The following is a 14,747-nucleotide window of genomic DNA, read 5'->3' as shown; positions in this document are numbered from 1 at the left end:
GTTGAACCTTGCTGAGGTCTCTTCCAACTAAAATTTCGTGTCTGTCATTCAAAAAGTCACAACATCCTAACAAACTTCCTGTCATTAAAACAATACATTGAGGCATTTTTTGCAGAAGTGGGAATGGAGTTGCATTGGGTCATCCATACTCTTATCCAGTCCCCACCATGGCCACTAGGATGACCTTTCACAGTGGCTGGGGGGAGTGGGGGTGGGCATGATATAATACAATGTAATAAGCATAAATTAAGTACCCATGGTCTAAGAAAGCATCATGCTAATATTGTAAGATTATCAACTTACTGTGAATGACTTGGTTATTCTCATTAATACAGTCATCCGAGACAACTCTGAAGGACTTATGATGAAAAATGCTATCCATCCCTAGAGAAAGAACTGATGGTGTCTGAATAAGATTGAAGCATACCTTTTCAACTTTATTTTTCTTGGGTTTTTGATATTGGTCTGTGTTTTCTTTTATAGCATGACTATTATGGAAATATGCTTTGCATGACTACACATGTATAGCCTATATCAAATTGCTTGCCTTTTCGATGAGGAGGATGGGGAGGGAGGGATAGAATTTGGAACTCAATTTTAAAAGTGAATGTTGAAAATTGTTTTTACATATAACTGGGGAAAATAAACTAAATGAAAAAAGAAAAAAAAAAAGAAAGCACTATGGTAGTACTGGGAGGAGAGATACAAGGTTTAACTCTGATATGATCTTGGACCACAAGGAATTTACAGTTTAACAGGTGGTGAAGATACTAACAGATAGTTATAATTATAATAACAATAATGAGTGTTAACATTTAGAGTTTTTAAATGCCATTTACATATGTCTTCTTAAATAAATAATATTACATGGTAAGTGGATGAGAGGAATACCACCTAATGTGACATGAGAGTAACAGCCAGTGGCAAAACTAAGTGATTCATATGGAGACACGATCCTTGACTTGAACATCATGCTATATGGATGAATGAACAGATCCTAAACAAGAATAACTGAAGAATGCCACATGGGAGGTCAAACAACTATGTCACCCACTGATAAATACAGCAACTTCTGGAGTGGAACAAGGTGGGTCATTTGGGTAGGATGTATTCAAAAGTAACACAGATCACGGTGGAGGGACAGGGAGAAGGGAATGGTCAAATAAGGGAGAATTGACAACAATAAAGTCCATTTGAATAAAGGTCTTACCATGGCTAGGGGAACAATTCCCACGAGGTCCTTCTGGCTGATGAAAATTTCAGAGACGGCGATGTCTGTGGTCCCCTTTCGGGGATACTCTACTTGCCAGGTGATGGGCTGGGTCCCCGAGAGGCTGCTGAAACTGGCGATTTCAAAGTTCATCTGTACAACCTCACTAAATAGACTACTGCTCCTGAAATTAAAGTGGGAAAAAAATGGAATCTGATCGATTGTCTACAAAACAACGGATTCCCCTTCCCTCTCTATGTGCAAAGGAAATAGATCTCATTGGTATATGAACACAGGGATAGACAATGCAGCCCACCCACCATAGTTCGGTACTTATTTTTAACCTGATAATCTGTCTCATGCCACCTCACAAAACAAGAAAGTCACCGTGGGGATCAAGCCGGAGGGGCTCTAACTCAGATTTACCAAGACACAGGTTGTTGATTTTTTCTTTTTATGTAATTTGGAAAATGGAAGCAAAATGACAAAATTAAAATAGAAATTAAAAGAAAATTATAAATGGAATAAAAAAGTAAACCTCTTATTTGTTCAAGTTAGTATGCACATTGTAAAAAGGCATTTTAAGTAATGAGATTTTTTAAATGATCATTTTGTGTAGTAAAGTCTTCATTTTGTTGAATGTTATTAAATTTAGAACACACTTGAAGGAAAAGAAAAGAAAATGAGCTTAGGATCTCAGCGGGTTATTATTAATTGGTTAATGATAACAATAATAACCAATAAGTATTAGTTAATAAAAATTATTATTTCCTGGTTATTATAATAATAACCACTATAATAATATCTAACAAATATTAACTAACTAGTGATAATAATACTAATAGTTAGCATTTATATAGAATTATAAAGTTTGCAAACCACTTTACACATATTATCTCATTTGATCCTCACAATCACCCTGGGAGTTAAGTGCCATTGCTTTCTCCATTTTACAGATGAGGAAACTGAGGGGGAGAAGTTAGGTGACTTTGCCAAGATCAGTCAGGAAAGAGGTAAAAGATACAAACACAGATCTCATATACACCAAAACATTTAGGCAAGCCCACCTTCCTGAAGTAGCAAATAACAGAAAAAAAGTAGATCTCATTGATTGAGAAAAGGCTAAATAAAATGTGTTACCAATGATTTCTTGGTAGTATTTGACATCGATCAGGCTCTTTTAATTCTCTCTCTCTCTCTCTCTCTCTCTCTCTCTCTCTGTCTCATTACTCTGTTTTTGCTTGGTTAGTACAATTCTTTCTAAACCTTAGAATACTATATAAATATGTATTATTGTTACTATTTTTATTTCCCTTTCTACCTGGACTCTCCTCAATTTCTTTGGCTGGATTCCTATCCATATCATGTCCACTAAATGTCAATTTCCTCAAGACTTTGTTCTAGACCAGGGGTGGGGAACATGTGGTCTAGAGGCTGTAGGTTCCAAACCCCTATTCTAGACACTCTTTTCTCTCTACTTTATACCATTATGATGGATTTTCAGGGGCTGCAAGCTCAATTTTATTCCATATGAGTTAACAGTGTCATATTATGGTATCTACAAAAGTGAATGGGATTTTGGGTTCTCTCTACACACTCTTATTAGGTAATCTCATCAGCTCCCACATGCCTAATTATTATCTCCATGCAGATGACTTCCTGATCTCAATATCCATTTCTAGTCTCTTTCCTGATCCCACATTCCCTTGCTTCTTTGCAAAGGTAGGAGAATATGAATGTGGAGGAGGCTATGAAGTATTAAACCTGGTTGATGTATTGGCTAGTTTTGCTGAATTATTTTCCCCTTTTCTCTTTAATTTTTTGTTATAAGGGATGCTTTCTGGTTGAGGAGGAAGGAGAGATATATTGGGAAAGGAAGGTAATAGAAAGATAAAATATCACTAGCATTATTTTCAACATCATTAAGGTAATCAAGTCAACACGCATTTGTTGAGTCCTAAGTATGGGGTTTCCCTTGGATGCCTTTAGATGCATGGCATAGAAGTAAATATAGGTCTTTCTAATCTTAAATTTTTATTGATAATTTTTGTTTTTATATCACTTTAATTGTCCAAATACGTCCTTTCTCTTCTCCCATCCAGGGACTTATAACTAGTGCCAAATATTTAATAAACCATCCTAAAAAAGTCCATAGAACATACTTTTCAGTCAAATCTGAATTATTAACATTTTCTACATCTTTCTTAAGTCTAGACAACCAAGAAAATAATAAATCAAGCCCTGATGTATAGTATTTTCCAGTTTAATTGGTCCTTGAGAGGCTGGTTGGTTAGTTGGTTGCAAAATATCCCTGACAGTCATCTCTTATAACAAAGAATTAAAAAAAGAGACAAAAAAGAAACAGTTTGGCTAAACCAAACCACATATATGCACCAAGCCCAAAAGTTTAGACAGCACTCCATACCCACAATCCCCTACTTCTGAAACTAGAGAAGGGAGGCACCAATTCTCTTCCCTACTTGGAGGTCTGCCTTGGGACAATAGGTTCTTGAGAGTTGCTGTGATAGGACAAATTTGAGCAATAGCCACCAACCTAGAAAGACTAAACCTAGACTTTGTGATGGACTTTCAACAGAATACCAGTCTTGCAAAGTACATAGAGGCTCATAACCAGAAGGTTTACCACCTGTTGGTGAATTTTATTTTATTTCTAAATATTTTTTGCCAAAACTATTATACAATAATCTATTAAAGACTATGAATTTTCATTGGTGGAAAGAGTATCCATGCTATTTAAAAGCTAGAACTTTTGAATTCAAAGAGATGTGCCGAGAATAGTTCTAAGGATCATAAGATTCAAGAAAGGTAGAAGGTTGGTGCCTTTCTTTTGCAGTCTTACATTCTTACTGGGGGGAAATTAAAATCTAAGGATGATAGGATCATAGATCCATCATTATTCAATCATTTTAGTTATGTCCAACTCTTCATGATTCCATCTGGGGTTTTCTTGGCAAAGATACTGGAGTGGTTTGCCATCTCATTTGACAGGTGAGAAAACAGAGGCAAACAGGGTGAAGTGACTTGCCCAAGGTCATACCTAGGGAGTGTCTGAGGCTGGATTTGAACTCATGATGATGAGTCTTCCTAGTTCCAAGTCCAGTGCTGTATTCACTGTGCCACCTAGCTACCCATATCCAGCATTAAAAGAGATCTAAAGACCTACTCCCATGTTTTAGAACTGAGTCTTAAAATAGTGAGGGGACTTGATCCTTTACCACATAGTTCCTAATTATCAACAATAGAATTTGAACCCAAGTCTTCAGCCTCCAAGTCCAGCACACGATACACTCAGAAGAGAAGGAGGTAGCAACTGGGGGTGCGGGACGCTGTAAGAATCCTGCAGCAGGTGGAATTTGGGCTAAATACTGAGAACTGATGACATGAAGGCGAAAAGGGAGAGCACTCCAAGCATTGGGGATAGCCAGGACAAAGGCATGGAGTGTAGAGATGGAGGCAGTTTAGTGGCTTAGTGGATAGATCATTTGAATTGGAACCAAGCACTCCTGAGTTCAAATCTTGCTTCAGATACTTATCAGCTCTGTGTTCCTGGACAAGCCATTTAACTTTTGTTTGCCTCATTTTCCTGACCTGTAAAATGAAGATGATAATTGTGTCTGTCTCCCAAGGTTGTGAGAATCAAATGGGAGATTATTTGTAAAACATGTGGTAAACTATTAATTATTATTATTATGGAAGAAGCAGACAAGCATTTTTTAGAAAACCTATTATGTTCCAGGAGCAGTATATTTTTAGAAAACCTACTATGTGCTAGGAAATATACTAAAAGCTTTATATATCTCTCATTTGATTTTCTGAACAACCCCAGGAAGTAGGTGCTTATCATCATCTTCATCATTATCATCACTTAAAAAGAATAGTACAGGGGTTTGTTGTTACTGTTTAGCCAACTTTTATGACCCCACTTGGGGTTTTCTTGGCAAAGATACCAGAGTGGTTTCCCATTTCTTTCTCTAACTCATTTTACAGATGAGGAAAATGAGGCCAACTGGGTTAGGTGACTCGCTCAGGATCGCATAGTGAGGAAGTGTCTGAGATTAGATAGAGCCCCAGGGCTGGGGCTCTATCCACTGGGCCATCTAGCTTCCCTTAGGGTAGCTTAATCATAGAATGTGTGAAGAAGAGTGAAGTATAAGAAAACTGGAAAGGAAAGAAAAGGCCAAATTGTGAAAGGCTTGAGAAGCCAAACAGAAGATTTTTCTACTTAATCCTGGAGGTAACAGGAACCAGGAAGCCATTGCTGAGGAAGTAATTGTTGGTTGTTGTTTTAGGACACTGGGGCTCCTTGCTTTGAGCTAAAACAAGTCATATACAAACATAAATTCCAAGTTTACAAGGTTACAATCTCATATCAAGGGATGTTTGAAACTCTGCATGGGCTGTTAATCAGGACAGAGGCCAGACGAGGTAGATCTAGACAATTTCCAGGCAGATATCCCCAAAGATCTAGAAGCAAACAGAAATATTTGTGGAATCCCTCTTTACCAGTGGCCAATGGCCCTCCCCACAAACTTCAGAGCATCACATTTATAGCCCTGAGTAATAGCCCTATTTCAATAACTATGCAGTGAGCCCAAGTACTACCACTTGCTAAATCAATAATTGGGATTTATCACAGTAACTCATAAAATAAATTTCCAAAACTAGCTTTTTTTTAAAAAAAAAATAAAAGTTGTCTCTCACTCAAAAGCAAATATATTTTTCCTAACAGTCATGATGAGGTATTGACCGCTGGATATACAGTTTACTGCAACCTCTTAGTTCTATATGGCTAGCTTATTTGAAGCTATGAATGGTATTTATAAGATGCTGTGAAAACTTCCCAGAGGTGGGCTGTGAGACAGTAGGTATTCAGAATCTTAAGAACTGGAAAGGCTTTAGAGGCTGCCTAATTCAGACTGTCAATCTGAATGATCTGAACAAGAATTCCCTCTAAGAGCCAATATTCACATAGTGTTTTAAGGCCTCATGTTTGTTCCTCATCACCACCCTATGAAAGGGTGCTGTGATTTTTTCCCATTTTGTTCAGTTGTTTCACTCGAGTCCAATTCTCAGTGACCTCATTTGGGGTTTTCTTGACAGAGTTACTAGAAGGGTTTGCTATTTCCTTCTTCAACTCATTTGACAGATGAGGAAACTGAGGCCAACTGGGTTAAGTGAGTTACTCAGATTACCCCACTAAGAAGTATCTGAGGCCAGATTTGAACTCAGGAAGATGAGCCTTTCCAATTCCAAGCCTGGCACCCTATCTACTGTATTACCATCATTTTTTTCAGCTGACTAGCTAATTCCCCAAAGTGGACAGGAGGACTTTTCCCATCTCTCTGCCCTCCTAAACACTGTCATGGATGGAATGTCCTCCTTCCTTTCTGCTTCTCCGGAGTCAAGGATTATTTCAAATGCCACCAACTCCATGAACCCTCAAGCTATTAATGCTCTCACTTTCTTTAAATATCATCAAAATATTTCTTTGTTTATTTATTGTATCCCCCCCCCCATAAAATTTCAGCTCCTTAAGGGTAGAGACTATATTGTTTTTTCGCTTTTTGTGCCACCCTAAGTTCCTAGCACTGTGCCTGGCACATTAGTAGGCACTTAATACATTTTTGTCAAATTATGGTTGAACTTTAAGAGTTAGAAGGATAAAGACAAAAACATAATAGCCTTGGTCTCAAAGTACTTATTTTAAATGGGGGAAGTTATCTTCACTCCCTTTAATTTCCCTTCAGAAATAAAGCCTTCATCTGTGTGACCTTGGGCATACTTACTCCTTTGGCATTGGATGCCATTACCATTGGCATCAAACTGAAATGGCAATCAGGCCAAGTATTGACTTAGAAAACCACATATTAGTATTATCCAAGTTGCATTAGATTATTTATTTATTTTGTTAAATATTTCCCAATTACATTTTTCTTTATGAGCTATTGCACAGTTTATATTGTTGGCATTCAGATTCCCTTTCTATCCCCTAAGAGCTCCAAGCATGAAAGGATAGAAGGGGACGACTTAGATTTAGAAATAAAGACAAAAAATTTCTACAACTTTCTATATGCATACGCACATGCGCACACATACATACAAGTGGTCATTTTTAATAAATTTCCGTTCAGGAGTCTTCAAGAACGTTTGTGCTGCCAATCGCAATGCACTGGGCAGTTTTGCCTGCGTGAATGTGCTTGATAATTGCTTTAGGCAACTCACTAAGTAAAGACAATACTTGTTCAGAGAACATTTTTATCTGCACCAGTAGAGGGATTTTTCTCACTCAAAAATTCACAAGCCCAGCCCTTATCCCAATAAAATGCACATTGGTGTTGGGTGGGGTAGAGTGCTCCTATAATCCTTGCTGCTATAGAGGCTGAGGTTGGTGGATCACTTGAGCTCAGGAGTTCTGAGTTGCAGTCTGGCTAAAACCAAATGGGTGTCCTTTCTGAGTCTGATATAACAAACCCTCTGGGAGCTGGAGGGATAAACCTAAGGAGGGGAGGCAGCTCAGGTTGGAAATGGAGCTGGAACATGACAAAGTTTCAGTGAATTGGTGGGACTAACTGGTGAAAAGCTGAAGCACTTCTACTCTGGGTGAGATAGGAAAACCTAGTCTCCAAAAAAGAAAAAAGAAAGAGGAAAAAAAATTACTTATTCTACTGAATTGAGTGCCATATTTTTGGAGCTAAATAAGTTTCAAAAGAGTGTTGCTTGGTGGGTGAATATGCGTTCTGAGGTCCCTCTATTTTTAAAAATCTTTTCTTTCATCAAATGTATTAATTTATTTGTTTTCAGTTTTCAACAATCACTTCCATAAACTCCAAATTTTCTCCCCCTCCCTCCCTCCTCTCTCCCCAAGACAGCATGCAATCTTATATGGGTTCTACACATACATTCCTATTAAACACATTTTCACATTGGTCATGTTGCATAGAAGAATTAAAATGAATGGGAGAAATCATGAGCAAAACAAAACAAAACATAACAAAGGAGAGAATAGTTGCTTCATTCTGTATTCAGACTTCATAGTTCTTTCTCTGGATGTGGATGACATTTTCTATCATGAGTCCTTTCGAAATGTTTTAGATGTGAAGGACCAGTCTATCAAAAAGAGTCCTTGCACACTGTGGTTGTTACTGTGTATAATATTCTCCTGGCTCTGTTTACTTCACTCAGCATCAGTTCATATAAGTCTTTCCAAGTTTTTCTGAAGTCCTCCTGTTCTTCATTTCTTATAGCACAGTAGTATTCCATTGCATTCATATAACACAACTTGTTCTGCCATCCCTCACTTGATGGCCATCCCCTCGATTTCCAGTACTTGGCCACCACGAAAAGAGCTGCTATAAATATTTTTGTACATGTGGGTCCTTTTCCCATTTTTAGGATCTCTTTGTGATACAGCCCTAGAAGTGGTGTTGCTGGGTCAAAGGGTATGCACATTTGTACAGCCCTTTGGGCATAGTTCCAAATTACTCTCTAGAATAGCTGGATCAGCTCACAGCTCCACCAACAATGAATTAGTGTTCCAACTCTCCCACATCTTCTCCAACATTTTTCATTTTCCTGTTTTGTCATGTTAGCCAATATGATAGGTGTGATGTTGTACCTCAGAGCTGTTTTGATTCACATCTCTCTAATCAATAGTGATTTAGAGCATTTTTTCATATAAGTATAGATAGCTTTAATTTCTTCCTCTAAAAACTGCCTGAGGAACAAGCATTTATGAAGTGTCTACTATATAAAGTGTCTGGCACTTTACAAATATTAACAATCTGTAGCCTGTAAAATATTCAGGCCAACTGAAATCCAAAGGAAACTGTTTATAGGGAACTATATCCTAACTTTATAATTGTCACTTTTACCTGAAAAAAATGAGAATCAGGCTGAACTGGGTTAGAAATAAACCCTTTGGTTAATGATAATGTCTCCTGCTCAGATTAGTGTGAATGATCTTGGTGAGATAAAACAAACAGCTCTGTCAATGAATCAAGCAGTAGCAGCAGGTTTCCAGGATCCTCAAAATGATAAGTAATGAGAAGGAAACCAAGGGACCTTTTTGCCAATTTAGATAACAAACACTTTCTATTGATTAGATGAATCCCTTAATAGAAGGGGAATAGTCTGGTATATCTTATGCATTTGTCCCAAGCCACTAAAACCACTAGCATAGGAACTAGGGAAGGATAAATTTCTACTTTGTAGGGAGAACACAAAACCTTCCTAAACTCTGCTTGCATAGTTAGTGAGATGGTGCTGTGGATACAAGGACAAAGTGAATGTTCAAGGCCTCCAGAGAAGGAGAAAGGGTAGGAAATTAGCTAAAGTCTTGAAAATGATTGGAAATAATGGTTACCATGGGTGGAATATTTACATACATGAAACCTGAGTCTTTAATAATTTTTTTCTATAACCATACAAGATATAAGAAAGATCAGCATTGTAGAGAAGTATAAGTGATAATTAGAAAACAAAATGGCCTCTTTCTGCTATGTTCTAGCCTCTTGAGATAAGGGATCACAGAATTACAGAGTTGGAATAGAGTTGGAAGGGATCCCAGGAGTCATTTCATACATTCTCCTAACTGAAGTGCAGCTCTCCTCTGCAACATGCCTGGCAAGCACCCTTCTGGACACTCAGGCATTTCCAACAGCTGGGTGACTCCAGTCAAGCCTCAGTTTACTCATAGGTAAAATGAAGATAATAGCGCCAACCACACATGCCATTAGAAGGATCAGATGACACGATCTCTGTAAGGTGTTTCATAAGCCTTAAAGTACTATACAAATCCATGGCAATTGATATTATTATCCTAAGGGGACAAGGATTGGATTTATAATTTCATCTGTATGGAGAACTTCCAGGTGAGGAAATTCCCTCCACCAATGTGGGTCAGCATCTTCTCTGCCACTTCTAGTCTTATAGATTTGTCTAGAACACTGAGAAGTTAAGTGATTTGCCCAGAGTCAAACAGCCAGAATGTGTCAGAGAAAGGACTTGAACTTAGGCCTTCCTGGATTTGAGGACAGCTCTCCATCCACTATGCCAGGTTGCCTATATGGTTGTCATTATCATTATCTTTGACACCGTCATTGTTACTCCTCTCCCTCTTCCTCCTCCTCTGTCTTCTCCTTCTTCCTTCCTTCCTTCCTTCCTTCCTTCCTTCCTTCCTTCCTTCCTTCCTTCCTTCCTTCCTTCCTTCCTTCCTTTCTTCCTTTCTTCCTTCCTCTCCTTCCCTCCCTGTCTCTTTCTTTCCTTCCTCTTCTTCTCCTTCTCCTTCTTCTTCTTCTTCCCATCGTTCAGCCCAATGCCTTAACAAATCTGAGAAATACAGAATCTCAGAGCTGAAAATTTGGGGAATCATCATCAGGAGAAATTTGCTCTAACCTGTTCCTGAATAAGAATTCTCTCCATATCAACAATTCTTACCCTGACATTGATGAACTTGTTTTTAAAACTATTTTGAAAATTAATTAAGTCTAATTGGTTTCCTTTGTAACTCCACATATTTTATTTTATGCATTTGAAACATTTTTCTATGAGGGGGTCCTTAGGCTTCAGCAGACTGCCCAGGGTGTGCAGGATAATGAAAATGCTAAGAATTCCTTCCCTATGCATCTCTGACAAATATCCATCAGATTCTAGTGAGGGGGATCCCACTACCTCCTTAAGTATCCTAATTTACTTTAGATTTAGACTGAGGTACTACTTCACTCAAACTGAAACCTATTAAAGACCTTTGCTTGAAAAGACCAAGGCCTCCCACTGCATCCAGGGCCATCTGCAGCCATCCTCATCTATATCTTGCCGCTGGACCCAGATGGCTCTAGAGGGCTGCCTTTGCACAGCCCTGTCTCACTTAAATTGAATTCACTTGCATGTCATGGCAGCACCTCCCTGATGTCATGATCCTCTTCAAGAACGAAGGACAAACAGAGGCAATCTACATTAGCATAATTCTCTTGGCAAGAAACTCATTGAAAACAGAATCTTACTCTCAACAATTTGGAGGATGAATAGACTAATCCATCGTATTCACTTGGAAGTTAATAAAACTACCAATTTCACTTCAAGTGTCTGAAACTCAGGGTTCCTTCTCTATGCAATCTACTTCATTCTTTAAAAAGAAAGCATGTGGCTCTTGTGCATTTGTCCCACGTGCTGGAAAAATTAGGTTAATCCTATCCCTTGTGAAGCATCTCTAATTGTTAGGAACTTGTTACCAGCGGTGACCAGAAAGTCAAGACGTAACTGCTTCCATGAATTCTGTAGGAACATACTGTTTTATAGGGATCCTCTTAGGGGTTGGGGTTGGAATGAGGGAACTCCATTAGAAATAGCAAATTCTGGAAGGCAAAGAGAGTAACTTCTATGTCTCTTCTCTTGTAATGGTAATTTAAATGGAAAGATCTTTCCCATTCATTAATAGATTCATGTGACCTGCTTAAATCACTTGGAAACCTAAGTCACATGTGGTGGGAGGAGCTTGCTGAACAGGTAGAACAGGAAGGGTGGAGCAGAACTGGGAGGAAGTTAGTGAGAGTGGAGGAGAGAGGATACAGGCAGGCACTGTCAGGCTCCTGAGTGTTTATTTGTTTGTGGGAGCAGAGGGGCAAGGCTTGAGAAAGGCTTTGTCCTCTGCCATGTTAATGTGTATTGACTTCTTGACTACTCTGATGGATCTGGCTTTCTGGTTTTGAGATTTGGCTTCCTAGTGTCTGAAAAAATGTTTTTTCTTCTGCCTTCTATATGGAGAGTCTGTTATACTTTGTGATTGAGAACTAATCTGGCATATTCATAGCTGCCCTTAGTGCTGTGAATATTGCCTTGAAAATATACCTCTCCCTATGGAACTCAGTCAATAATGCTGCTGCTGGATGATGGTACAGAGACAGAGACAGAGACAGACAGACAGAGACAGAGATGGATAGAGTCAGAAGTATACAGAGAGACATATGGAAAGACTGAGAAATGGAAATAGACACACAGAGAGATAAAAGCTGAGACCAAGACAGAAAGAAACAGATTAGGAGATTAGAAAGAGACGTATACAGAGAAATAGAGAGGAGAGAGACAGAGACAGGTAGAGAAAAAGAGAGACAGAGGCAGATATAAAGAGACAGAGATAGAACACAAATCATTTCCCACCCTTTCCTTATCATCCTTTTAAGGTTCTTTTTAAAATCCACGAAAGAATTCTCCAGGAGTCCTGGAAATTCTCCCACCTGTACCTCTTTTCATAAGTCAGACCACTAAAGAAAATTTACCCCATTCCTTTGAAGTTCCTAGTCTTTCAAGAAAGACTGGATCCCTTCCAAAGACAGCACTTAGGGAACCACAAGAGTGAGGTATTCTAGATGAGATACACACAGAGTTCTGCCATTGAAACTTTGCATATTATGTGTTGAATTTAATATACACTTAAAGGGAAAATTGAGTTGCACATAATAGAGATTCATAGTTTCACATACAGTCCTTTTATTCTGTTCAGCTATGCATATGGAAATGCTCATTTCAGTTGGTGTTTGCTAAGGTCAGAATAAAAAAATAAAATTTAAAACAATAAAATATTTTTGCATGTTCCAAATGTCATGGAAAATGGAAGCTGGATCAATTCCAAAGCTTGCTATTAAATTATATGCCTGCTGAACCCTGCTAACGGCATAATGAAAAAGATGAATGAAATATGCAACAGTGTAATGTAGAGTTCATGTTTATAATTGATTAGTTTAGGAGCTCTGGGCAGCACTGATGAGGTTGGAGGTTTCAGTGAGTGTGTGAGTGAGTGAGTGAGTGTTCTTCATTAAAGACCTCTCTCTACTGTGCCTTATCTCTGCCTGAAGCCACTGGTGATAGAATCATCACACCTTTGTTTACCTGGTTGTTATCATTCAGATAAAACATTATTTGGGTAAAATAACAATGAAAATAACAAAATACCTGCCTAGCGTGGTATCTCAGCAGCTGTTCATTGGACTTGGTTTTCCAAGCAGTTGGGTTCATATTCCCAGTTGTTAACACTACACTCCTGTTTCTTATTTCATGTATGTCTTTGTTACTAGAATCTAGTATAGTGCCTGGTGCCTAATAAATCTTGTTGAATGGAGAATTTTTTTCAGCACCACTAGATGCTATGTGATCGACAGTTAGATAGCACAGTGGATAGAATACTAGACTTGGAGTCAGGGTAACCTGAGTTCAAATCTGGTCTCAGATTTACTGGTCTAATAGTTGTATGACCCTGGGAAAATTATTTAACTTCTATTTGCCTCAATTCCCTTATCTGTAAAATGGGGACAGTCCTAGGGCCTGCTGCAGGATGGTTGTGAGGATCAAACGAAAGAATAATTGTAAAGTATTTAGTATAATGCCTGGCACATGGGAAGCACTATTGTCAATGTTATCGTCATCATCCTCACCTTCCAGGGTTGTTATGGGGAACAATAACAGGAAGTGCCATGAAAATTTATTGGAGTTGTCTTGGCAAAGATTCTAAAGTAGTTTGCTATTTCCTTCTCCAGTGGATTAAGACAAACACAGATTAAGTGACTTGTCCAGGGTCACACAGTTAGTGAATGTCTGAGGACAGATTTGAACTCAGGGCTTCCTGATTCCAGCCTCACTGTTCTATCTACTAAGCCACTTAGTTGTCTTCATGTAAATGCCAGCTATTTACTATGATTATTACCTTCCAGGGCCGTCATGAGGATCAAATGAGATATTAGTTGTAAAGTGCATAGTGCTTGGCACGTAGTAAATGCTATGTAAATGTTAACTATTCTTATTAGCTATTAGGATCTGTGGTAAGCTAGTTCAACTCTCCTCTTCAGTTTCCTTATCTATGAAATGGGGACAATTTTTACAACACTCTTTCTGAAGTTTTCTTTTTTTACCTCTCCCCCTCCCATTATCTTTACAAAGCACATTATTATAAGAAAAGAGTAAAACAAGCCATTAAGCACTTTTAGGATAGGAAGGGAAGATGGGCTGGCTGGTTACTCATTGCAAGTTTGAAAGATGACAGGTAGCTAGCCATAGCATTCCCACAGGTACAGAAGAAGTCAATGAAGACCTCCAGTGTGTTAGGTATACCTTCTGTGTGACCTTAGGGGAGGGCATGGACAAAGAATCTCTCAGGAAGGGAGGGTGTGCATGGGTTATGACCTTCCTCACAGGGTGAGGAATTCCCTTATCAATGAGATTATAGTTTCATTGGAGTTTTGGAACATAAAGCAATGTAGTGCTCTGCAAATGTTAAGCATTATGCAAATGAGGACTATCATTACTATGGGAACAGGGCTAGGTTGTTTTTTTTGTCTTAGATCTCACATCTGGATCCCACAACTGGGGCTGCTTCCCAGCAGAGGAGGGACAAGGAGAAGTTCCATACTGGGAGGGTTTCCTGCTCTACTCAGGATTGCCAGGGGGCAACATCGAAGCTTTCAACTTTTAAATGTTTCCTCCTGTTTTAACACTGAGGTAATCCTGGCCCTGAATGCAGGCACATGCC

At 38.6% G+C, this 14,747-nt stretch overlaps 1 protein-coding gene across 1 annotated transcript in view; it reads right to left on the bottom strand.

Moving 5' to 3' along the window:
• The window catches only part of TMEM132C (transmembrane protein 132C), a 554,441-nt gene that overhangs the window by 154,219 nt on the left and 385,475 nt on the right, over positions 1 to 14,747 (bottom strand). Inside the window, exon 4 of the mRNA XM_072600717.1 lies at positions 1,211 to 1,394. Coding sequence (XP_072456818.1) covers positions 1,211 to 1,394 — 184 coding nt within the window. The remainder of the gene's footprint in view (positions 1 to 1,210; positions 1,395 to 14,747) is intronic.

The sequence above is a fragment of the Notamacropus eugenii genome, chromosome 4 (genome assembly GCF_028372415.1).
Source record: "Notamacropus eugenii isolate mMacEug1 chromosome 4, mMacEug1.pri_v2, whole genome shotgun sequence".
In the NCBI taxonomy this organism is placed as follows: Eukaryota; Metazoa; Chordata; class Mammalia; order Diprotodontia; family Macropodidae; genus Notamacropus; species Notamacropus eugenii.
Note: the sequence above shows the minus strand (reverse complement) of the source record. Positions and strands in the feature narration are given on the sequence as shown.